Source organism: Siphateles boraxobius, unplaced genomic scaffold (assembly GCF_051911475.1).
Source record: "Siphateles boraxobius isolate OS27281-9 unplaced genomic scaffold, OSU_SipBor_1 7, whole genome shotgun sequence".
Taxonomy (NCBI): domain Eukaryota; kingdom Metazoa; phylum Chordata; class Actinopteri; order Cypriniformes; family Leuciscidae; genus Siphateles; species Siphateles boraxobius.
Genome location: NW_027509197.1, coordinates 23,952,654 through 23,977,970, shown reverse-complemented (window position 1 = coordinate 23,977,970; position 25,317 = coordinate 23,952,654). Strand labels below are relative to the sequence as shown.

Here is a 25,317-nt window from a genome sequence, read left to right as displayed (position 1 = left end):
GTCAGTTTTCTGATTGGCCAACTCATTTAGTTGTGCTCAAGTGGATTGTCAAAAGGGAGTGTGCCTGCAGGGATCTATGGTTTAATGCTAATCAGACAGATAAGACTTATTTACAGACCACCCACCTTCTTCCAATAATCCCAGCGATGCAATCTGTGTACAATGTTTGTCTTTGTTTACTTAAAAGACAAACAATCCAGTATAAAGTCAGTAAACCTAGTGATTTTTAATCTTTCTTTGTGTGTGTACCAACAAGGTCTTTAATACCGTTAGCATTTCCTTACAACCCTTGACCCCTTTAAGTCAGGCCACAAGAAGACTATTTTTGAAATTGCATGCTACCATACTATTACTATTTTTGCTATATTTGCTGTAGGCACACTGGGCCTTTTAAGTGTGACGAATGATTTGGAATATATCAACAAGAACAATTGTTGTCAACACAGTCTGTTTCTTTACTGACTATTTGATCAAACTACCAGAGAGACCAAAATTTTTTTACCAAAATGGAAAATGCACAGTATACATACTATAGAAACAGCAGTAATACAATAATGAACTGTATGCTTGTATGTTATCTGTGGTGGTTAATTTTTAAGAACACAGACACTAAACCTCCTGGACAGTAATTGTATTGTGGCTGATAAATTAGTGTGAGAGCAGAGCACAGGGGGTTATTAAACCTACCAAATCCTGTCTTAGCCTTAGCCATTTAAAACACCCAAGGTCACATCTCCTCAAAAGACCCACATCTAAAACAATCTAGAATGAATTATTTCTCAAAACAGTATCTGAGAAATTACACCCGTCTCTAAGACAGCCCTGTCAGTCAAGTCTTTTGGTGAGATGGCGTGTGATTGCAGGTCCAATTCCATTCCATTGCTCTCTATGCCATGTATCAATATCGTACAAACAATTTTGATACTAGCAAGAGCCTTGAGCTGCTAAACATTGGGACAGAATTACAAGGTTGAGCATTCAAATGCAGCAGATATTTTCACTAACATAGTTGTAATACATTTTAGTTATGCTTTTGGTTTTGTCTAGCGAAGGTTTCTGAGAACTGGAAATGGCTGGTCCCCTGATAAGTGTTACTAACTAGGGAGCAGCTTGTGAAAGATAGCTAACATGGCAATAGCACTTTTAAAGTAAACATGAAAATTCACTCTGCGCATCTATTTTCTAAATTAAATGTATGTTTCACTTCCTTCTCTTTTTTTGGCCTCAAAATGTTTAATCATAATGTCATATCTCAGTCTTCCAGTGATGCAATGAAGACTTCTCTCTGATGATGTATGTCCAACTTCACCAATCATTTAGTCTGCTTAAATGCCACTCCTAACTTACAATCAACTGCAAACACATGCTGCCTCTATCCAGTCAACAACCGATGGATAAAACTAAGTCCCCACCCTACTTATTTTTCTTTTTTGAAAATGTGTTTCACTCAGATGCATGGCATACGGAATAAAAGGTCTGATGCTAATTCCGTTACATCACAATTTTAAGTAGTTGGAACAAGCACACAATTTTTACTATTTTTATATTTATATTTTACTATTTTTTACTACTTTTGGTCATGTAGTTAACATGTTTATTGCCTTGTACTTTATTGCTATATTGCAATATATTTGTTTGTTTTTTACTTTGTTTTATCACAACAGCTCTCAGTAAACAATGTGACTTAACCTTCTTGATTGCTGTTAATTTACAGTTGTTGTAGACTTTAAGGGTCATACCATTAATATCTGTCCGCAACCTTACAGGTTTTCAAGTGTTCACCTGAGAAGTGATTATGTAAGCGCCAAGTTAGTTTGCCTCCATTCAGAACTTTTGGGATCCTATTTGGTTCAGGTTATTTTGGCTTATCTGGCATATCACATTTTCCCCTTCACTACCTATCACTGGTTCGCTGCACATGTATTTTTTCTTAGCACTCTTGGTAAACTTCAGTTCCTCCGGTTACTTCTTAATGAGCTCCTCTACAGGATTACTTAACAAGATTAGAAGAAAAAAAAGAGAAAAATCCCTTTCCATCTGCTTACCTGCCACAGGATCGCCAGAGTTATACACCTGTGCTCTGACGACCTAGATAGTACTTTCTAACAATAATAATATACCATTACTATCAGTGGATACTGTGTAACAGGTATGCACAGGTGTTGGAAACTTTGGTTACATCGTCCGAAGTGAATCAGCAACTATTGCACAACAGCTTAATTTTCAAGCCACAGGAAGTCACTATGTGGAAGCTCATATGGACCTGCAACTTGTGTTGTTTAAGCTGCATTTTTGCAATAGGCCAGCTGGATATTACTGCAGGTATGTATGTTTTGTGTACGTATGTATTAGCTGGGAGTGTGATGTGAGGATGATGGTTATAATAAGTTTATGTGTATATTTATGTTTCAGAGGAAGCTAAACGGATTCCCATGCTTATGAACACAGATAAGCGCCCACAGAGATTGTTTGAAATGTTTGTAAAGCCTGGAGACCAAGAACACTTGCCAAGACGTAAGCGTAATGTTTTTCTGTCCAGCGGAGTACGCCTTTGCCATCAAGAAACAGTGCAGCAAGCCATCACTAACCACCTGAAATACTACCAGCTCAGAGGTGAGACACTATTGAAAGTAACGTTTGTATCTGCTGCTCCCTTTTTGTAACATTCTAAAATTGATAAAAAAAAAAAATCCTCTAAAAGTCCATTTGTAGTGATTTTTGTAAAGATAAATCAAATTTTGTTACACAATTACAATTAAGCAAACTGGTGTGAGTTTTAACTAATTTAACGACTCTGGTCATCTTGTTGGCCCTTAATGACAATATCCTACTGGAATTGACATAATTTTTTTTGGGAAAACAACAGTGCAAACATGAGAATTGTTGATTTGTCTCATGGGCATCTCTGTCTTAAGCTGTCTTGATATTTTTTTAGTGCCTGAGTCTAACCAGATCATATTTATAAGATATAAACTTTTATATAAATTCTTCCTTAAATGAGAATACAGCATGTTTATTTACAAAACTCAAAATATATTGCATAACAGGAATTGCCCAAGCACTCAAAGCCAAGAAGTGAATCTGGACTTACTGGCTGAAAAAGGTTTCTATCATCTATATGGAATGCATGAGAAAAAGGCTCACTATAAACTGACCATGAAATAACTAGTGCCTGAACAAGGAGATGGGTGAAGAAGGATTTTAGGATTTTATTAATAGGTAAGAGCAAGCAGGTGGTAGACAGTCAAATAATTTGCCAGACATTAAAAAGTCTGGCGAATCATGAAGTTCTTGCAGATTTTCTGTAAGGGTGAAACATGCAGAGTGCCGACCTGTGGTTTGTGGTTAGAGTAATTATCACCTTTAACACATTGTAAAAAGTCTACCTTATTGTCATACCTATTGTATGAGACCATAAGCTGAGACCCAGACCAAGACTTGACCCAAGTAAGAAGACTCAAATCAAAGCCATATTTATGTTTAGAACACAAGATCAAGACTCCACAAAGGTTACCATTTAATTAATCAACTACAGTGCAAGCAGGTCTGTACAGCTGACAGCTAGAATGAACAATGGGATCTCATTAGCGTTTGGCAGTTAGATCCGCTCAGAGGTCTGGGGTTAGTTTTGAGAGACCTCAAGACAATCTTTCACAGTTCATGTGTGATTTCTCCCTAACCAACTTAGATGGCAGTATGGTGAAGTTAAAAGCCAGTTAACACATTGGAATGGGGCCAATAATGTCATAGCTTTTATATCCATTGCAGAGAATGAGGGTGTCAGCAGTCTTGTCTAAACACACAGTCATCTGGACAGGTTATTGCTGCCGGTCCAAAAAATACACCCATGTGTCAAAAAGGCAACACTTTAGAATACCGTTCCATCGTTAATGAATAACAAAACAGAATGAGTAACGCAATATTAACATTCTAGTAACTATTAACTAACAAGAAATTCTGATTAACAAATTAGTAAGTAATAGCAGTTGAATGGGGTAGTTGTCTGTTATCAATTACTACACTTTTTTCATACATCCCAGAGAACTACTAAGTACTATATACAGGTTCATAATTAATGTGAATAATGCATGTATAATTAATTCTAAAGTTAAGATTGTGTTAACCCACTAATGACAAGTATTACCAAATCAAAAGGAACTACTAATTTTTTGGAACCTTATTCTAAAAAGCATGATAACTCAGTAATGACTGAAGTCATTGTAAGCTTTTGACATCTATAAGGCTGTGGATAGCAGTTACTAGAAAGTTAATATTGTGTTGCTCATTTGTCCTGTGTAGTTATTCATTAATGTGTTACCGTCAAAACAACTGTGATGGAGAAATCTAATATCAATGTTTTTGACCACAGAAAATAAAATGAAGGAAAGATCTTAGCAGGTTATTTTGGCTAAATGCATGCATCACTGTAATTGGTAAGATGGTAAAATCGCGGTACTTTGATATATAGTCCGGTACTGATTAATTACCATTTAAGGACTATCACAGTATTATTAATGCTCATGCCAAAAACATGGTAATTCCATGATACTATACATGTTATTTGGTATAACAGCTGACTAAAGGATTATGTGAAATGTTAGGCTAAATGTTAGCGTCATGAGTCGTATGTTTGTTGTGGTAATTTCCAACCTCCTGGCTTTAGAACCAAACGTGAGTGTCCAATCCTCACTTAAGTGGTCAATCCTGTGAAATCACTACATAAGACAATACAAAAGCTTGTATCATAATAAATGAAAAAGAGTTGTATTTTTGAGATTAAAGACTTCCATTAAACTATGAGAAATGTTGCTCAATGTTTCTCACAAATAAAAAATGAGCAGTCTGATTGTATTTCCTACTGTTCTGATTGTGTTTAGTTGCACTAATACAATACTGTTATTGTTGTTGTTTTGCAGTGTGTCAGGAAGTTGTGTGGGAGGGCTTTAAAATCTTCTTGGAGCGTCTCCCCCGTCAGGAAGAGTACCAGATCTGGATGAGCCAATGCCAGACAGAGAGAGTCTCCATACGGGAGATTGGCACGCACTTTAGCCAATCAGAGGAACACTTAGCACTTGTCCACAGAGTATGTAGCACAAGACAAGTATCATTAACTTAGTACTAATTATGTTAGTTAATACTTTGATATGAATAGACTATTATGGGTCAGTGGTGCATGTGCATATCAGAATGTCTTACTTCTGTCTTTTGAATCTTTATGGTCCATTGCAGAGACTTGCACAGGCGGGACTGAAAAGGTGCAATAACATGCAAGTAACATCCATACTTTTTCAAATACTCCCTTTCCTCCCAGCCATTTATTCATCGTATTAGATGTGTTCTGTCTTACTGAGTCTGTTTTTCTCCTCACCCATTTTATTCCTCTTTTTTTCTCAGTAAGACACCTACATACTCAGTATGCAGGTATTACACCATTTATACCCGTTATAAATTTTTTTAAATTAAATGGACTGTGCAGCTAGAGATCTTGTGTATGTGTGATTTTAACTCTTTCATTTGAATGTCTATTTAATTTCTAACTGTATTTTTCTTCTCTTTTTTTTTTTGAACAGACCTGAGAATTCTTCCCAAGAGCAAGCCAATGTGCCACCAGGTCTGTCTGTAATGATTGTGTATTACATAGCTACTGATACAGTATCTTATATACACTGTATAAAACCCTTACCTGTTGAGAACATGCATGGATCATATTTGACAATAATTTTGAAAATCAAAAGGAAAATTATTTTCAGTTTTTTTGTATTGATCCATAATTTAAACATCAATTAAAATTATTTATGGACAACTTTGGTATGTTCTAGACAATATTTGTGGCACTGACCCTCCTGGTTTCATTCCTGTATGGAGAGTATAATTTTCCTCCAAACAATCAACAGCAATTTCTAGATGTTTAGCAACTAGCTTCTGTTGCAACGAGTTAGTGCTGATGCACATATTGTGGCAGAATATAAAAAAAATCGAATGGCTTTAAAATGCCTTTTAGTGTTGCGTTTGAATTTCAGATAATCCTTTTATGTTTTTCCAGGGCTATTTTGATGCAAACTTTGTTTGCAATTCAGATTGAGATGTTGTAATTGGAAGTGGCAAGAAATAAACTTAAAGAGATCTTTTAACATCTGCCTGAACACCAAGATTCAAAAATTATCTTCAAAACTTGGTAGGTGATGCAGAGACCACTGTGTTGGTGACCAAAATGGTTCCAGATGAGGTCATCTCTGAGAGTGTGAAGGAAGTTACTTCAGAAGCACCATCCGTTGTTGTGACAATGGAGCTGGATACTGAGGTAGACAGCTGATATAGGCTGAAATTTTCTGTTCATACTTTTATCATTGATGAAGATATAATACAAATATAAGAGTGAGGTCTAGTTCTAATGTGATGCACTCATGAGTGATACATGCAAAAAATATACATATAAACAAATTTTAAATATTGAACACCTGCTAAACAAAGTTTGTGTGTATTGTCTGTGGTAGATCACTAATGAGATTAAGCAGGAGGCAGCTGCTTTGCCTACACATCCTCTGGTTGAGCAGAGGGTGGAGTTGGCTTTGTTACTGACTGGAGAACCATGGAGTGAAGAGCTGTTCAACTCCACCAGCAGTGAGCATCGCAGACTCACTCAGCAGATCACAGAGAAGGTACAACAACACACTTACTTTAATTTTTACACTGATGTTATTTTTATGTTACTTTATCGTTTTAGATTTGTAACAAAAAGCGCTGCCTATATTATGTCATTCTTCCAGATTTCCGCTGCTTTGCAGAAACTGACAGAATTCAAGAGTGTGTCAGTATTGAACATCAGGTGTGATAGTGTTTCATTCTGCTAGTTACAATAAATTGGCTGCAAAAAGTATTTGGACACTTAGTTCACGCTTAAAAATGTATAAATATCATTGTATTAGATTAGAACATATGAAGGTATTTTAAGACAGATCAAGCACACTTTTCAAGCAAAAGTTTTTTTAACAAAAATAATTGTAATATTTTAAATAAAACAATGGATACTCTATATGAAATCCGTGCACCACTAATAGTTACGGTACACGATGCAGGTCAATATATACACTCACCTAAAGGATTATTAGGAACACCGGTTCAATTTCTCATTAATGCAATTATCTAATCAACCAATCACATGGCAGTTGCTTCAATGCATTTAGGGGTGCGGTCCTGGTCAAGACAATCTCCTGAACTCCAAACTAAATGTCAGAATGGGAAAGAAAGGTGATTTAAGCAATTTTGAGCGTGGCATGGTTGTTGGTGCCAGACGGTCCGGTGTTTGTATTTCACAATCTGCTCAGTTACTGGGATTTTCACCCACAACCATTTCTAGGGTTTACAAAGAACGGTGTGAAAAGGGAAAAACATCCAGTATGCGGCAGTCCTGTGGGCGAAAATGCCTTGTTGATGCTAGAGGTCAGAGGACAATGGGCCGACAGATTCAAGCTGATAGAAGAGCAACTTTGACTGAAATAACTACTCGTTACAACCGAGGTATGCAGCAAAGCATTTGTGAAGCCACAACACGCACAACCTTGAGGCGGATAGGCTACAACAGCAGAAGACCCCACCGGGTACCACTCATCTCCACTACAAATAAGAAAAAGAGGCTACAATTTGCAAGAGCTCACCAAAATTGGACAGTTGAAGACTGGAAAAATGTTGCCTGGTCTGATGAGTCTCGATTTCTGTTGAGACATTCAGATGGTAGAGTCAAAATTTGGCGTAAACCGAATACGAATATGGATCCCTCATGCCTTGTTACCACTGTGCAGGCTGGTGGTGCTGGTGTAATGGTGTGGGGGATGTTTTCTTGGCACACTTTAGGCCCCTTAGTGCCAATTGGGCATTGTTTAAATGCCACGGCCTACCTGAGCATTGTTTCTGACCATGTCCATCCCTTTATGGCCACCATGTACCCAATCCTCTGATGGCTACTTCCAGCAGGATAATGCACCATGTCACAAAGCTCGAATCATTTCAGATTGGTTTCTTGAACATGACAATGAGTTCACTGTACTAAAATGGCCCCCACAGTCACCAGATCTCAACCCAATAGAGCATCTTTGGGATGTGGTGGAACGGGAGATTCGTGCCCTGGATGTGCATCCCACAAATCTCCATCAACTGCAAGATGCTATCCTATCGATATGGGGCAACATTTCTAAAGAATGCTTTCAGCACCTTGTTGAATCAATGCCACGTAGAATTAAGGCAGTTCTGAAGGCGAAAGGGGGTCAAACACAGTATTAGTATGGTGTTCCTAATAATCCTTTAGGTGAGTGTATATTATACTGTATATATATAATTAATGGAAAACAGTCCATTTGTTTGTGAATTGGGCAGCTACACTGGTTGTGCTGTGTGTTTCTGACTCACCAAAAAGAACCGGTTCATAAGAATCATATCTGTTAATGAAGTTGACTACACAGTGCAAGCAGGCTTGTTTTCTTGCCATTTTTTCGTGGTTGTTAATATTTATGTCATCACATTTAAGCGAAGCTGCTAAAATGCGGTGCAGAAAATGCTGCTTAAATTTATATTTTATAGTGGGATAAATCTGGTAGATTCACCCCGACACTTCCTGCTTTGTTAAGCACCCCGGTAGATCCGCCCGGACACTTCCTGCTTTGTTAAAAACCCCGGTAGATCTGCCCCTGAAACTTCCTGGTTTGTCAAATTGGGCTGCGTTTAACTCCACTTTTAGACATGTACTTGTGAACTTCCCTAAGCAGTTCCCCTCTGGGGAATCCCCGCCGCCATTTTGAAGTGTTCAACTTCGTCAAGTGAGCGAGGGAAGTTTATTTGGATAGATCATAGGCTGTAAAAAAGATGAACAGCGCATCTTATTTAGACAGATCATAGACTGTAAAAAAGATGAACAGCGCATATCTGCTTCCTTCCACTGTAGAAAAATGAATCCAAAATATCCCGGTAACAAGATATCCCAGGAACAAGTCTTTGCAGTAGTGATCCTGAGTTATCAAGGTCCTGCCCATACTCCCACTCCCGCAGACTCAATCATAAGCACAGCTGTGAATTATGACGTTACACCCCATTTTTACAGCACCAAATAACTAACTAAAACCAAACTTATTGGAAAAATAAACAAACATCTGTGAGAAAAACTACCTAAAATGACAGAAACCATCTTTGGAAAAATTATATTTAAATGTGTAATTGGATTTTTAGTTTGGCTCACATTCAATTAAATGGAGAGGGCAGGGTTTATGACCTATAATGCAGCCAGCCACCAGGGGGCGATCAAAATTATTTGGCTTCACTTGTCAGGACTATTATGGTACACTTAGGACAGACCCTCAACCCAACAGCAACTGGTAGTGTCACACCTATTTTACCTATAAGTGATCAAGGCCTTAGTCGGCACTCTTGCAATGTAAGAAATGATGTACATCTGAGTGAACAAGACAGATGGAGGTTTGCAAGTGAAGGGAATAAAAAGTGGACTTAAACACAGCCCTGGAACATGTCTATAGTTAATGCATGATCAGATAATATGTGTCATTAGTCAATCACCTGCTATAGTGGTAAGAATATTTCTACTAAAAATATGACCTTGATCTTTTCTGTAGGCCACAGGTGGATCCCTCAAGGTAAATTACACTCGATTGTTTGCATTAATGCAGGTTAGTGAGTGAGAGAATGTATTTTTGCAGTCTTTCCTTGAGTTAGTATAAACAAGCAAGAATCATGTTTATAGTCATGCAATTACAATGGAAGTCCAAGGGGCAAGATATTGTTTGTATATTAACATTAAAATACCCAATGTTTTGAAAATATAGTCACAAGACTTTCAACTGATGATGTGAGACTATTGCAAATTTATCCAATCTTTCAACTCATGTCATGATCATGTTCTGTCCCATAGACTAAGTGCGGTTGTTGTTTTTGTCTCTGCAGTGGTAATAAGGCAGTACTGGTGGAATATGTTGTGTCCCTCCAGACCAACAGTGAAGTAATCAGCAGTGAGACGCTGGACTTCATTAATCTTCAATCCAACATGGTAGAGGGCACCTTTAGTTACTCAGAGGGGCCCACAGTCCAGTACACCATTATTGACCTCCACCCTGACATCACTAAGGCTCTGCATGGTACTGCTATACCTGCTTGTAGCTACTAGTCTTCTACGGTACACCTCAGCAGTCTGTATAATGTTTTATAATGTAATATTTTCTTGTTGTCAGTGGAAACATTTCTAGAGGAAACCCATCCTGCCGAGGAGTCACCAGACCCTGACCACAAGGTGATTAAGATTTCTGTCAAGATGACAGTGAAGTTTGAAGTATACTATTTAGATATTTGCCTATTCTTAAAATCTAAATTCTGATTCCTAGTATAGGAACACATTGCTAGGGTTTTTGACAGGATATTGCTAGGCTCGGTTACAGTGATCTGGATGGTTTCTAGAGTATAGTAAAGTGATTACCTAAAGTAGGTGTTCTGGGATGTTTACTAGCCCAAGCACACTAGTACAAGCACGCACCCAAGTATATGGGATATTCTGGTCTGTAGATACGTAAAATGTCCTTTAATGTAAGTCTATCATGCTAGACTTTACCTCTACTTAACAAGGCACACAATTTGAGGTATTATTCTTGTCACATAGAACAAACAATTTGGTGTGAGTTGCCTGCCATAGTTTTCAACAAACTCCTAACTCTAGGAATGGAATTGCAGGAACAATAATAGTAATAACAGCCTTAGCAAGCACCATCAATAACTTTCACAAAGACTGAGAGCCAGTTGTTTTATCTCGTTTATTGTCTAGGATGATATTTTATCAGTAGAAATACCATCGGAGCTGCCTGGAGAAGTGACAAAGGAGGTCTTTACAATTAGTGACCATTTGGATCATACAATGTCAGAAGAGGAAGGTATGGGAGAGCAGGATGTCATACATTTAGATGAGACCACACAACCGCTTATAGACTATCCCAGCGGCAATTTCTCAGAGGGTAAGAACCAACATTCACATGTACAATGATTTACAGCAGGGATGTGAAATAATGCGCATGGAGGGTCAGTATCCTGCAGGGTTTAGCTTCAACCTGCCCAACACCCCTCCCTAGGATTTTTCTGAATTCTGCAGGACAGTGGCCCTTCAGGAGCAGGATTGACAGCCCTGATTTAAACCAATATGGTGGTGAAAGACTTTTATGGTGGTGTTCCTCTTTTCAGACCTTCAAGACAAGGACTTGGTGTTACTGTTTTCCCCTAGCCAGACTCCTGCTGTGGAAGGTAAAGTGGTTGGTCCTGTTATCGATGCCAAGCAAGACAGTGACATCACAATGAATGACCTTGACCCTGCCTCTGGATTTGGTGTAATCGAAGAAAATTGGGTAACTGTCGTTCCTACTGAAGCTCAAGAGCCAGTTAGAGATACAGAGGTTGATGAAGAGTTTTTAGTTAATGTAGATATGCCACAGAAAGAAGACTATGAATTCTCCACAAATACAACAGTGGTTGAAGAGGACCAGATCTTGCCTGAGGAAACCACAGAATTGATTACGGTTGAAGCTGGAGAAGATGAAAACCAACAACATGGTAGTGATGCTTCTGCAATGCCACCAGTCAAGGTGGCTGAGGCAGAATCTTCCCCACAACCTGAGGAAGACCTCATATTACCTGCAGAAGAAGAGAGGCAAAAGGAAGACAACAAGGAAGAAATTGTTCTAGAAGAAACACAAAAGGATGAGGAAACTGAAGTTGCTGTGGTCATGAAGGAGAAATCAGAGGAGGCTGGAGAAGAGGAAGAATACGTTGACAGTACTACAATGCCACATGAGAACAAAGATTTTGTACTAACGGATGTTTCAGCATTACAGTTTTCAAAGGAAGTTCCAAAAGAGGAAGATATCCTATTGGTCACCATTGAACCAGCATACCCAGTTTACTCAACACCGCTTTCACCAGAAATAGAACCACCCTTCTCCCTCTTGACCATGAAGACCCCAGAAGAGATGGAGTTGGGGCATAATTTAAATTCAGAGGTCATGACTGCATCTCTGGATGTGATCGGTTACAGAGAGGAAGAGGGTAGTGGTGTCCCCAGTGTCATTCAGGGCGATGAAGTTTCCAGCATTGCCTTGCCAACTAACCCAGGGCGGTCTTTGATAGTGTTTTTCAGTCTTCGTGTAACTAACATGATTTTCTCTGAGGATTTGTTCAATAAGAGCTCTGCAGAATACAAAGCCTTGGAGCAACGGTTCCTTGAACTGGTAGTGTACTTTCTCTAAAGTATATTTGTGCATATTCTTTTTCCTTTTCTTTTCCTAACATCACTTGTTCTTCCTCTTCGCCCACTATCCCTGTGAAATTTCCACTTATCAGTCCAACTCAAGAGTGTCCAATCCTGCTCCTGGAGGGCCATCTTCCAGGAAAGTTTAGCTCCAGCCACAATTAAAACAGACCTGGGGCCGGTTGCATAAACTGCTAAGATTAGTCTTACAAGATAGTCATCGCTTTTTTTTTCTTTTAGACTGTTCATAACTCTTTTTTTTAGTCAGTTGCATAAAACCATAGATTGGACTAATTTTATACCAAAAAGTTAGACTTATTACCCTTAACTAACTGCTGTTGGTTATACTATTTCTTAAGACACAGTCTTTACATAATGGCTATGTTTATGCATCTAGCCCCTGAACTTGTTAATCAAGGTCTTCAGGATATTTAGAAACTTTAGTCAGGCAGGTGTGTTGGAGCTAAACTCTGCAGGAAGGTAAACTCTTCAACTCTAGTCCTGGAGTGCCAGTTTCCTGTTGAGTTTTGCTTTAACCCTAACCAAACAAGGCCAATCAACTTGTCCAGAATTGCTTGCAAATTACAGACAGGTGGGTTAGACTGCGATTGGTACTAAAGTCTGCAGGACACTGACCCTCCAGGACTGGAGTTGAAAAAACCTGTTTTATACATTTTATGTTTGTGAGTTTATGAACTTATTATTGGGATTTTATGTCCCTCAGTTGGTGCCATATCTGCAGTCAAACCTCAGTCACTTTGAGAACCTGGAGATCTTGAACTTCAGAAATGGAAGTATTGTGGTGAATAACCGTATGAAGTTTGGGAGGCCTGTTCCACGTAAAGTCAATGCTGCTGTTTACCTCATTCTTGAGAACTTCTGCAACACAGCTTACCAGACCATGAACCTCGCCATTGACAAATATTCTTTGGATGTAGAATCAGGTAAGACAAATTCAGAAACCTCTCACTTTGGAAATGCAGCCTGTATATAATGTGTTCAGGTACCTCATCACATGCCTCCTTTATGCAGCAGCTAATCAATGTGTGTGTATGGTTGTTTGTTTTTAGGGGAAAATGCAGACCCATGCAAATTTCAGGCATGTAATGAGTTTGCAGAATGTACAGTGAACCGCTGGTCAGGTGAGGCTGAATGTGTGTGTAATGCTGGTTACTTCAGTGTGGACGGACTACCCTGCCAGAGCATCTGTGACCTTCAGCATGAATTCTGCCTGAATGATGGGAAATGTGATGTCATTCCAGGCCAAGGAGCCATCTGCAGGTATGTTTATTTAGATTATATAATGCTCAAGAAATTTTTAATGAATTTGTGCAAGTTTAAGAAAGCCTAAAAACAGATCATATACTGTACAGCGAGGTCTATACTACCTGGAGAACAGCATTCTCTTTCATCTTGAAGTACGTAGATGCTAGGCTGGCATTTTCTCAAGGTGGGCCAAACTTGCCCAATGGCCTCGGTCGATCATCATGACCACCTAATCATCCCTATATGCTTGATTGACTTCATCCCTTTGTCTCCTCTCCACCAATAAGCTGGTGTGTGGTGGACGTTCTGGCGCAATATACCTGCCGTCACATCATCCAGGTGGATGCTGCACATTGGTGGTGGTTGAGGAGAATCCCCCTTCTATGTAAATTGCTTTGAGTACCCAGAAAAGCGCTATATAAGGTAACAAATCATTATAAATATTATGTGTGTGTGTCTGCTCTGTAGATGCCGTGTTGGGGAAAACTGGTGGTACAGAGGGGAGCATTGTGAAGAATATGTTTCTGAGCCACTCGTGGTTGGCATTGCCATAGCATCTGTTGCTGGGTTCCTGCTGGTGGCATCAGGAGTAATCTTCTTCTTGGCAAGAACTTTGAGAGACCAGTATGACAGGGATGAGACGGAGGACCAAGTACGGTAAGACACATTCTCTATCACAGTCAATCTGGGGTGATTTTCCCGAACAATGACGTAACTCACTGCTTACTACTGCAGTCCGATGCATCATTGAAGAAACCAACTAGCTAGTAACGACTGTTTCCCAAAACCATATTTTGGCGAATTGGTCGTTCAACCACGATGTCACACAGGTGGTGGAGTAATAACTTATTTTAATTAATCTGTTTGAGATCAGATTGATGCTAGATATTTTTCTATAAATTACGGACATGTCATCTGAGGACTATTTCGAATTTTTCTCAGTTATTTTGCTTTATTTCGAGATTCAATCATAGGCTCATTCTTATGTAGTACAGGACGTTAACACATGCGCACTATTAAAAACGATGCTTTAAATCTCTTGACAAATTAAAAAACGTAAATTATGTATTATAAATAAAAGATATAGATTGTACTGAATGTCAGGTTGCTTATTTGACTTAAGGTAAGGATTCATTGACTCCAGATGTCATGCAAGCAAGAAACTATGCTTCTAACCACAGCTCGAGAACTGCCGTTCCAACCACACAACTTTGCGATGCAGTTTGCGAAAGTTCATTGGAACTATGTTTTCAGGAAACACCCGACTCGTTGAACTATGCTAATAATGACGGAACTAGCAACCATAGTTGGCTAACGATGCTTTCAGGAAACGCACCCCTGGTAAATAGCAACTTTGTTCCAACTTGCATACTTTCACTGTTCATTATAATATTCTTTCTATTATAGACTTTGTCTATAAGTGAACTTCAGTACATGAAAGCTTTACCTTAGAAGTCTGAGCCTTCAGAGCCAATTACCTGATATGAACCCTTGATAAGAGTTTGACCTAGAGTAAAGTAGCCTTGAGGTTCTAGAAAGGTCCTTTGTCACACAAAAAAAAAAATCACAATGAAAGCATGAGATTTTAATTTCAATAAAAGCTAAATTAAACCATTAAATTGTAATGGTGATGAATGCAAACTTACAAATTGTTTAATGAAAAACAAGTATTTTAAATTAAAACTAAGGTAATTTTGCATTACACACTAAACCAAGTCAAATCATGAAATCAATTATTTATTGAAATGATTATGAATGAGTCTGTTACATATACATTTAAAGTGCCCCTATTATGCTTTTTCAAGTACCTTTCATGCAGTGTGTAATAAAGCTGTTTGTGAATATTAAAGGTCTGCAAAGTTTTAAAGATTAAAATGGATGACAAATAAATTTGTCTCTTAAAAGAAAGAATAGATTCTGAACTGCCTAAACGAGTTGTCAACAATTCCAGTCTCACTTCATGTTACATACCTTTGTAGCAATGTACCCACCTTCAAACACTAGCTGTAGCCTGGAAGAGCTTGGTTCGTGTTGTCGACATGTTAACAAGATGCTGTTTTCAGCATTGCAAATCCACTTTAAATGCACTTCAAAAGGATGAGGACTCACACTGGAATTGATATGGGGAAAATTAGCCGTCTTTACTGTTTGTATGACTATGTATACAAGCGCTGAGGAAGCCTCTGGAGCAAAAAATTCAGATATAGCAATGGCCGTTTTGTTTCCGTCACACACTATAAGCGGTTGACCAATCACAACAGACTGGGCCATCTGACCAATTAGAGCAAAGTAGGCTAGCAGAAAGGAGGGGTTTAGAGAGACTTAATCTTTAAACAAACCATTTTCAGACTCTTTGACAAATTAGGTGATGTGCAATGTATATTATGAGAATTTAAATGTAAATGCATTGTAGAAGACCTCCAAAACAAAATTAGCAGTTTTAAAATGAGCATAATTTTAAACTTTTCAAATGGCATAATAGGGGCACTTTAATGTTCTTTTTTCTCTTACTTAAATCTCTTTAATTACTGCATGTGCATTACCTAGGAAGAAGTTTATATCTCCAGTAATGCCATTGTGAGATTTGCATTAATTCATCAACAAGGCTGATCTTTGATCCCTTGACCCTCTTTCGGCCATGACTTCTTACCCCTGCCCTGTGGATTTAACAATGGCTGTTGCAACTTTGTGTGTGTGTGTGTGTGTGTGTGTGTGTGTGTGTGTGTGTGTGTGTGTGTGTGTGTGTGTGTGTGTGTGTGTGTGTGTGTGTTGTGTGTGTGTGTGTGTGTGTGTGTGTGTGTGTGTGTGTGTGTGTGTGTGTGTGTGTGTGTGTGTGTGTGTGTGTTTACACATGTTTGTACGAAGGGGAGAGGACAGGCCACCGTTTATAGACACAGCCACTAAGTATAACCCCATGTTCGAGAGCGATTTAACGACAGGCTACAGCCATTACTACCAGCTGTACCCAGAGCCCCCAGTCCACAGCAGCGCCAGTGCTGAAGCATCCACTGACTTCAGTAGTGAAGAGATACGCCATATTTATGAGAACAGCGAGCTCACCAAGGAGGTATGGGTCCTTAATATATTATCATCAGTAATATATTAACAATATATGTTAAAGTCCCCATGAATTCAAAATTGACCATACTTACTTTGTTTGCCTAAATTGATCGTTTTGTGGTGAACAATTCATCCATGCAAGTCAATCCACACAAAAAAATATTTTGGCTTCGTAATCTTTAATCAAAATCTGAAATTTCCCCTCCCCTCTGCATTGGAGGACCTTCCCTGATGACGTAGGTTTGACGGTTTGGGTGTCTGCTTAACATCCGTAACCACGCCCCTCCAACTGACAGTACACAGGCTGCCTGTGTGTTTGAATGAAACACCTACTTTTCTAGATCCAATCAGGTGCTAGTTGGAAAAAAAGCCACGCACACTATTTTGCCTCATTTAGTATTCCGTTTCTCTCGGAAATACGTCACAACACTGGAGAAAAGTCGTTTGTAACTTCCGGTTCACGGGGACTTTAATGGTATACCCATTTAGGTCAACAAGTCGATTTTTCTAATTTTTTTTAAACTCTATGAGCAGGTGTGTGATACATGGTTATGGAATGATCTCTTCCTGTCCATTCCGTAGGAGATTCAAGATCGCATTCGCATCCTTGAACTCTACACGAGAGATCGTCAGTTTGCAGATTTTTTGCAGCAGCATCAAATGTAAGTATGTCTTTTAAGATGTCTTATTCATAGAATATAGCTTTGCATATTTTCACCCCTCATGTTTTGTTTTTGTTTTATTTAATCAGAACAATGCATAATCGAAGAGAAAGTTCCTCAACATAAGACATATGTCGAATATCCTGCTGGGTGCATGACATTGAAGGTGATAGCAATGTTATGAGAACGGCATGTTATACTTTAACAGTATGTTTTGTGTCTCCAATGTTGCATCTAGTGTAAACATAAGTGGAACTTCTGGGCTTTTCTTCTCTTTTATTTATTTTTTTATTCTAAAACAATGTTTGTATTAATTTGCTTGTTGTGTTCCTCTTCCAGAAACTTGCCTTGTCTTTTGGGAAATGACCTCTCAGTGATTCCTGAGCAAAAGCCTCTCTTTTTCGTCTTAGAGACTTTTTCCATCACAAATAAAAATGGTTAACTATAGATCTTTCTTAAAATAAGCTATTTTGTTGCTTTTATCGTTATATTTTCCCTACTGTTAAAGACCATTTAACTGTTTTTCTGTATTAGAACAAGATCGCAGTCACAGACAATGCCATTGGTTGAAATGTTTTGTTAGTGCCTTCTATTCTTATAGCTATGGTCCGTCTCTCAGCCAAACAATCTTTGGTTTTCAGAGAAAAAGATCCCTGATGTATTATTCTTGAAAGTTACTTGAATCACAGACCATCATTGTTCTATTATTTTTAGTACATTACATTTATTTTTTATTCTTTGGTACCTTTTATAGTTTCAATGCTTGTCAGAAATTTCAAGACAAATTTATTATTATTATTTATTGGATATCAAAAATGTTTGAAAATTAATCGAAAACGTACAAAACAATAAAAAATGGCCTCTAATAATGTGCCCATTTATGAAAGAAGAAAAAACGCTGCAAAATCCAAAGTGTTATTTTGAAAAGTAGATTTATCTCTTTAAAGTTTCGAATGAAGATTGTGAGTATTAACGGGGGTTATAGGTTTATTATGTAAGAATAATGTATATTATCATTGATTTAACTGCCCTTAACTGAGTGGCTGCTTTAAGCAAAAATCCCTTTAAGGCAAGTCACTTCACTTGGCAGCCATATAGCAAACATCTTCGGGCAGCTATTTTCTATGTACAGTGTGTAATAATCATATAAGTACAGTTCCTATATAGCCTACTTGAATGAAGGAAGACCAAAATCTTCAAACAAATTTGTTTCATAAACATATTTCAAACCAGCAATAAAATACAGCAGTGGTATCATAAATCTTGCTGCTTAAGCTGAAATCATGTCTCATTTGACAAAAAAGGCTAGACTTCGATTCCTACTGCTATTTAGTGTGGCAATTTCTCCCATTCTTTTTTCAGTGATTGGTCTGTCACCACCTCCTTGCAATAATGGCTGTTGCAATAATTGATATTTGTATGTAATGTTTTTTACATTATTTACTGTATTTAAAGTAGTATCAGTTGGGATACTTCAGAAACAAATGAAATAACTGTCATCTTTTAAATACATCATTACTCGTGGGTTAATGATTTGACGGAAATTGTCATATTTGTATGGATGATGCCTTTAAGAATTTTTGTGAGAATTAAATGTTGTTACACTGAAGACTTTTATTTACAAGTTTTATTACAGGTGCTAAGTCATTGTTTACAGTATATGTTTATTGTCTTTTGTCTCTGTGTGTTAATTTAGTGTACAGTGTGTGAACGATATGATGTCTTTTCCTGAGTTGGTCTGATGGTCTTTCACGAATCACAGCTAATTTAGGAGTACAGAGAGCTCACTACAATTAGTCAAAACTGAGATTACAGCCCAGATTACAGGGAATTACTGTACCTGCAGCCTATGCTGTAAACACGGAGATGTGACTATGTCTATTATACCATGAAATTGCTTACATGTAAATGTGTCTAATATGTAGTATACTACATAGTGAGGTCTAGTCTTAGACAGACTGCATACGTGCAATAGTAGGCTACATCGTGTGTGTTTGGAATGGCAAGAGGCATTTTGGGGTGAATTGAACATTTAATGAAAATGAAAAGATTTCCTGAGTCACATACTTAATTTTGTTGATTTTATGAGAAAAAAATGGAGACCAATGTGGTAATGTGTAACATATGAAAGGCATAATTATACATAATTTATTTGCTAGTGTTATAACCAAAGAGAGCATGAGAAAGGGCTACAATCAGAACCAGACTGGGTGCTTTAGCCACAAAGAAATTGGCTTTTTTCCCCTCTCTACAATATCAGTAGTGAAAGAGATCTGATGGTCCAGTGATTTTGTCAACATGTCAAGTTTAATTGAATAACTTGCAGTTACACTTCAGGATTTAATCTCTAGAGGGCGTTGTTTGGGTTTTACAATTTCAAAGTGCTCAATGGATCACACACTACATGATCAAGTGGCTGTTGTAAAATTCCTATGCTGCTCTATTTTAGGTTCTGCATTGGATATGAGAGAGTGTTTACACTCTATTGATGTTGCAACCGTTCTTGTAAGTAGTGATGGGAGAAACTAAGCTTTTCGAATCTCTATAATTTAATTGAAGCATCACCCTGGTTCCCTACACAAAAACCCAATAGGATTTTTGGTAACACTTTACAATACGGGTGCACTAATATGCATTAATTCATGTTTAACTAATGCACAGATAATCATGAGTTAATGCATGATTCATGAAGAACTAAACCATTAATTAATTATTACTGCATCAGCAACTAATAAAGAGTCTATATGATTAATAGATTAAGTAATACATGAATTGCTATTAATTCAGTGTGTCATTGTGTATTAATTCCTTAATAACATATTTTATTAACTAATAGTGTAAATGAATGTGTTAATTACCACAATTAGTCAAAGCTATGCACTTCAACTACCAGTTGTCTGATTTAATTAATCATTAGCTAATGATTTGCAAAGGTATCATTATGTTATGACTTTACTTGTTGAGGCACATCATTATTAACTAGACATTTAGTAATTGTAGTAATTTACACATGAATTTGCACTTACAATGAAGTAATTAATCATGTATTAATGTGTACCTGTATTATCTGGAAGTTTAAATACAAGGCTTTGGCTCATTCTGGTAATTAACATATTAATTAACACTATTAGTTAAAAAAAATAGTTATTAGGGAATTAATTCACAATTACATATTTAATTAATAACAATTCATGTATAAACTAATACATTAACCATACAGACTCTTAATTAGTTCCTAATGTGGTAATCATTAATGAATAGCTTAGATAATCATTAGTTACACATTAATTCAGTATTATCTGTGCATTAGCTAACCATGAATTAATGCTTATTAGTGCACCCATATTGTAAAGTGTTACCGGATTTTTTTCATTGGCTTTTGGATTAGTGCATTAAATAAGTCGGTGACAAACAAAATCTTATGATTCTTTCACTATTTGTTAATCTTTATAATCTTCACAAATGAACACAACTTTAAAGGGACACTGTGTAGGTTTTTACGTATTTTATTATCTGAAATCAATATTTTTATTCATAAATATGTCCTCAATGGTGTGCAAATACCTCTGCAAATTATCTGACTTATCCTCGTAAATGAAGAATTTATTATCTTTATGTACATGGGACGGGTAGGTTCACGGAGGCTTCCATGTCGTTCCGCCATCTTGAAAAACTATAATAGCAGAGAGGGTCAAAAAGTACCAACCAAACGCGTTTCCACAACGCGTTTTCGTTCAGACTCAGAGCAAGCGTCACGTGACTGAAAGCAGCAGAAACGGAGGAGGAGAGCAGTGAGAGGCGCGTACCCGGCGGCAAGTTTAAACGGCTGTATTGCACTCCTATGATTGCTGATTGCTTTATTATTTGTAATGGCGGATCATACATATGCCGAGCCACAGGAGAAGACATCCTCGTCCCAAAAAAAGGCCAGACTTGAACGAAAAAGGAAACGTGACCGGAGATTGCATAAAACAAGAGTAAATATCGGGATAGCGTTTTCAAGGTGGAAAGAGCTAATGCAGCAGAAAGATTTCAGAAGAGACGCTGAAGTTGCCTGCTTTCTCCTCGACAGGTAAGTCAATGTTACAGTCTTAATACATTTTTTTGTCATTGCTTGGTTGTGTACTTTATTATATAGACAGTATAACATTTATAGTTAAAGTTAAACAGGCTCTTTGATGAATAGCAGAAGTCTCTGAAGAAATTAAAGGAAATATGATTATAAGATAAGATCTAGTCCATTAGATGTACATGTAGGTATAACATACATCACGTTTTGCAGTATATTGCACTTGAGGCATTGCAGGCATCTCATGTATCAATGTAAAAAAAAAACTTTATTTGTGATCAGAAGAAAATATTTCTCTCTGTAAGATTTTCTATAGCTTTCTTTTTTCCCCCAATAAATGATCAATTAGCTCAAGTTGTGAATTTGCTATGTGCATAAGATTGTACAGAGAATTAAAATTAATTTATACTACTGCTAGACACATAAATTGTACAAACCTCGGTCGTTTCTCTTCGCTGCCTTTGGAAACTTTCAATTCTATTTAGATCGTCTCTTGTAGCGGCCGGGCATCTTTGCCGTCGTTGTGTTGACTCGCGCTCCTCGTCGTCCATCTCCTCGCCTAGATCCCACTGATCCACTGCTTCTCTGTCCTCTCCCTCTACCTCTCCCTCTTCCTCTCCCTACTGCTGAATCATCCGATGATGATATCTAACAATCACGTAATTTAGAAAATATAACGAATAAAGGCGGCATTACTACTAATTACAACAGTTCATGTTTTTCAGTGTCAGCAACTCATACTGTAACATTCGTTTGTTCGTTTTGTCAAGTTGCTGTTTTTTTTAAGTTACAAACCTGTTCATCTGGAGAAAAACTCGATGAAGTGTTACTACAAAACATCCTGTCATAGCATTTTTGGTACATAACGGCAACCGTAGATGCAATACGCACTTGAAAAAGCGAGGCGCTGGAGAGCAAAATTCGTTTGAATGCAAAATAATATTTCACCACTGGATGGGGGTATTTCTCACACAGTGTCCCTTTAATGAATTTTGAAGCATAAATACAATCTGTCTATCAAAAGCTAAACGTAGGCTACTATGGTCGCATGACTTCATGTCACCATCAATAAGCTTCTGACAATTTTTTTAGGTTTTGTTTTTGTTAAAAACATTTTCCCTGAAAGTTCAAGTTATAATAGTTTGCAAGAGTATAATTATAAACACAACGAGGCTGTGAAAGCGGACTAGTGAGTTGATAAATTTACCTGTTTGGCTGATGACGATTAATGTCCTCGACAACCTCTGTAGTTCTATTTAGCCACTTGTGAGCAACCAACCGCCTTTTATAAGACAAGTAAAAAAAAATCACAAGAGGGTATTACAGATACTACGGTGACGCATTGCTGCCACATATATTATTACATATTATATTTCCACATATTATTTTTCCACTCAATTATGTAGTAGGCTACTAATAACGAGATCTTATGTCGTTAAAACAACCTATTTATCTGGTAACAACGAGATGCTATGTCATTAAAACAACATATTTTCTTGGCCTTATAAGGACATAACGTAGTCAATTTGCCTTTATCCACATACAATTTATAGCCTATAGCCTATCATGTTCAAAAAGCTGAAGCAAATAGTGTCCAAGGGGGTAATCCATCAGCCGGAAACTGAAGCCTCATGGGGGCCGCCATTGTAGCAGACCATCACCTGCTGTTAGCATTCCAATGACTCCCATTCATTTTGGCGTCACTTTCACACAAATAACTTTACATCTAAGGAACGCAGGCAATCTTCTACTGTCGATGAGCCAATCGGAGGGACGTGGAGGCATAAAGTCAAGGGAGAAGCCCATAAATAGAGACTCCATAAAAGCAACGGGACAAAATATTTCAACAACCTTTTTGAGGAATTGATTTGAATTGATTCAGAATTGTCTTGGCAGAGCTACTAGAAGACTTACTGCTGTCAGACAGGTTGCTCACGTCACATCTACGTCGTCAAGCTCAGTTTGGGCCTGCGCAGCCGCTCAGCCATCAGGAAGTGAGTGCTTCTAATGCGCTTCAATTTTCTCCGTTGAAATCAAGGGGGTCGCTGTGTCCATTTCTTTTACTGTATATGCTTCATCATGCCGCCATGCCGCAATCGTTAATTAGAGATTAGCAATTAGCTGCCTATCCTACCCCATAAGTCATTGCGCGCCGGTGACAACAGCATTTTTATTAAAAAGATTACGGCGATTGTTCTTGTCACCTAGCAACTGAGACAGCTACCGATGACGAGCGGGAGTAACATTTGAACTGCACTTTTTTATATTCAACTGGGTTTTATCAGAGCCCGTCTACGAAAGACTGGCCACTCCCTATTAAGTCCTATTGTACAGAATTTTGGTTGTAGTTCTACCAGAGTTCCACTGGGGGCGATATAAGTGCAAAATGAATGGGAGTCTATGGAGCTAGACGGCTAAATGTGTCTCTTTCACCCGATTGCCGTTGAGAAATCTCAGATTTGATTGTAGGTTAAGTTCAACATGGGTTTTAGGTCGAAAGTTGAATGAACAAGGTTTCTTACAGGTTGAGTTGTTGTTGCCCATAACACGCTAGTATTCTGCTAATGAACGCTGATTGGTCAGTGAAAGACTGATTACGACCAGAGATACCGCTTGATGGCATCGTGGAATCCGAAGCGGGACCAGAATGTGTGTGTGTGTGTTTTCGGCGTGGTCTTTTAAAACAACAAAACAAAAACTTTTCTAGCATGTGTATTTCCTGTGTCAGCTGTGTTGTCGATGCCTCCAGAGAAAAGAAAGTGCAGAGCGCGAAAGCACCAAAGTGACTGAAGGATTGCCGTAAAGCAGTATTTCTGGTCGTACGATGTTTATGACGTCATTGACATTTTAAAGCAAATAAGTGACACCACAGGAATGTGTAATTTCTTTGCATCTCCTTTCGAATACAACATTCAAATTACTAGACAAAAAATTATATCCTGAGAAAAGTGGATTTTGAGGGGTATAGCTCCATTGACCTCCATTCATTCTGCACTCGTCCTGTGAGCGCCCTCATATGGAATCAGAGTGGAACTGCAACCAGTTCAGAAGCCGGAAGTTTACTGCGAGTGAACGTTCTCCCCTTATTAGACGTTATATATATAAATATGCTTATGTATGTTTTTCTTTTCATATTTCATTACGTTTTTACGTAAGTTAGCACCAAATAGTCCAACAGTTTAAAGTGTAATCAGGCAATTCAGGAGTCAGGATCGCAGCAAACCAGCTCTGGCCATGGTCTTGGCTAAGCCGAAAATACATGAAAGTCCGCAGCCTTCGAAGGATGCAACACATTGGGACACAAGTGCATACTTTTTGAACGGAAGTAAATTCAAATTCAAATGTACCTACTCAGACAGTACGCGATTTAGGACGCAACGTTTTATTTCTAATTCAGTATAATACAAAAAGAGGAAATGTAAATTCACCCCCTTCACTATACTTTAATGGATTTGTTTAATAAAATAACAGCAACACATAATAAGAGCACATTATGTCCATGACAGAATGTGAAAGTAGGCTATAGTATGCTAAACTATGAGTCTTTGCTTGAGAGAGTGCCAGAGACAGTCACAGAAAAAGATGCTTCCAGTAATCGGTGTGCATCTAGTGATAAATTTGATAAACGTCCTGCTGCAGGGCATGCTTGTACAATATTTGTCAGTGTTACAGTCCTATTGATTCTGTGTGCTTAGACTTTTCTGGCATTGTTTATAATGAATCATCCTCCAGAGTAGAATTCATCAATCCCCCAAATACACATATGCTGCCAACAGCTGTGTTTAGTCACTTTTTTTTCCTTTGAAAAAAACACAAACACATGCACATAAAAATTTTCACAACATTTAACACCACTGATCGGTGATGTCAAAGGCCACCTATGACCAAACTTTACAGTCAATTTTGTCTTCTGTGTGGGCCGATAAGTGCTTGTTAGTTTAATGGTTTATGCAAACATATTTTGTCCACACTTTAGT

The 25,317-nt window shown here is 37.9% G+C and overlaps 1 protein-coding gene across 1 annotated transcript; it reads left to right on the top strand.

The window, feature by feature from the left end:
• Nucleotides 1-1,445: 1,445 nt before the first annotated feature.
• On the top strand, nt 1,446-18,930 carry impg2a (interphotoreceptor matrix proteoglycan 2a). Its single transcript, XM_077216497.1, has 21 exons — nt 1,446-2,322; nt 2,413-2,613; nt 4,917-5,083; nt 5,230-5,255; nt 5,395-5,421; nt 5,571-5,611; nt 6,180-6,301; nt 6,495-6,659; nt 6,768-6,826; nt 9,618-9,638; nt 9,946-10,136; nt 10,230-10,288; nt 10,814-11,000; nt 11,224-12,263; nt 13,008-13,227; nt 13,354-13,564; nt 14,018-14,206; nt 16,415-16,616; nt 17,192-17,271; nt 17,361-17,437; nt 17,611-18,930. The coding sequence occupies exons 1-20, from the start codon at nt 2,244-2,246 to the stop codon at nt 17,395-17,397; spliced, it is 3,324 nt and encodes a 1,107-aa protein (XP_077072612.1). The 5' UTR covers nt 1,446-2,243; the 3' UTR covers nt 17,398-17,437; nt 17,611-18,930.
• Nucleotides 18,931-25,317: the final 6,387 nt, after the last annotated feature.